This window comes from Fonticula alba (genome assembly GCF_000388065.1).
Source record: "Fonticula alba strain ATCC 38817 unplaced genomic scaffold supercont2.16, whole genome shotgun sequence".
NCBI lineage: Eukaryota > Rotosphaerida > Fonticulaceae > Fonticula > Fonticula alba.
Window position 1 is genome coordinate 229,428 of NW_009242986.1, and position 1,113 is coordinate 230,540.

General features: G+C 66.8%; 1 protein-coding gene across 1 annotated transcript; it reads right to left on the reverse strand.

Annotated features, from left to right (window-relative positions):
- Window positions 1-221: 221 nt before the first annotated feature.
- On the reverse strand, window positions 222-1,071 carry H696_05990 (hypothetical protein; the record flags this gene model as incomplete). The annotated part of the gene is made up of 1 exon (XM_009499757.1): window positions 222-1,071. One exon carries the CDS (start codon window positions 1,069-1,071, stop codon window positions 325-327), a length of 747 nt encoding a protein of 248 aa, XP_009498032.1. The 3' UTR covers window positions 222-324.
- Between the last annotated feature and the right edge of the window lie 42 nt (window positions 1,072-1,113).

A 1,113-nucleotide genomic window follows, 5' to 3' on the forward strand; every position in this document is an offset into this window, starting at 1 on the left:
GATCGTGGTCTTCGAGCTGGGCGGCAACCGCCAAGAGCCTGGCATTCCCCCGCGGGCCGTACACGGCCGCGGGAGGCACCGGCGGTCGGCACGCCTCGCCGAGCGGCCACCCCCCCTCTCCCCCCGGCCCGTAGGCCAGTGTCTCCACCTCGGGGGGATGCCGGGCCGGCTGCCCAGCGACCTACCAATGCGCTCCCGCCCGGCCCCTCTCCCCCGGCACACGCGCGTGTGCACACCGGCCAGCAGGCGTGTATATGTGTGGATTGGTGTATTTTGTTTGTCTCCCTTTCGGAGCACAGCGGCCAGCAGCGCCAGGACGCCCGGCTACTTCTCGATCTTGACGAAGTCCTTGTCCTCGTCCCAGGCGTACTGCGGCTCGCAGTCGATCTTGGAGAAGGCCTTGTGGCCGGCGGTGTCCTGCGGGCAGAAGACCTCGAAGGAGTAGGTGTTGTGGAGGAGCTGGCAAACCGAGTGCGGGGAGGAGTAGCGGTCCATGGTGCACTCGTGGATGGCCACAAGGGTGTCGATGCACTTCTTCTTGTTGCACAGCGAGTCGAGGGTCACCCCGGCGAAGCCGCCCTGGATGCAGTGCTTGCGGAAGCGGGCGTCCAGCTTGTCGAGGGCCATGTTGTCGCAGCCCTTCTTGGGGAAGCTCTTGTTCTTGGACTCGGTCTGGTAGCGAGTGGGGCACTTGTAGTTGGAGAGGTCGGCCTTGGCGGCCTGGGAGTCGGGCTCGTGCTTGCGGCACCAGTCGCGGTGCTTGGTGACCATGGTGGAGCAGTCCTCGAAGGCGGTGGTCAGATCCTTGATGGTCTTGCCGTCGAATTTGTTGGCCTTCTCGACCGTGCACTTGCCGTAGCTGGCGGCCGAGTTGAGGGCGCTGCGGTCGCAGCGCCGGCTGCCGGAAATTTGCTGGGCGAAGTCCTGCAGCGGCCGGATGCAGGGGTGGGAGGCCGAGTCGACCAGGGCGCTGAGCTCCTCCTCGGCGAGGAGGAGCTGGTCCATCGGGGCGGCGGTGGCGGCGACGGAGAGGATGGCCAGGATGGCCAGGAGGAGGGCTGCCTTGAGCATTGTGTGTTGGATGGCTTTGGGGAGGGAGGGGCGAGGGGGGGG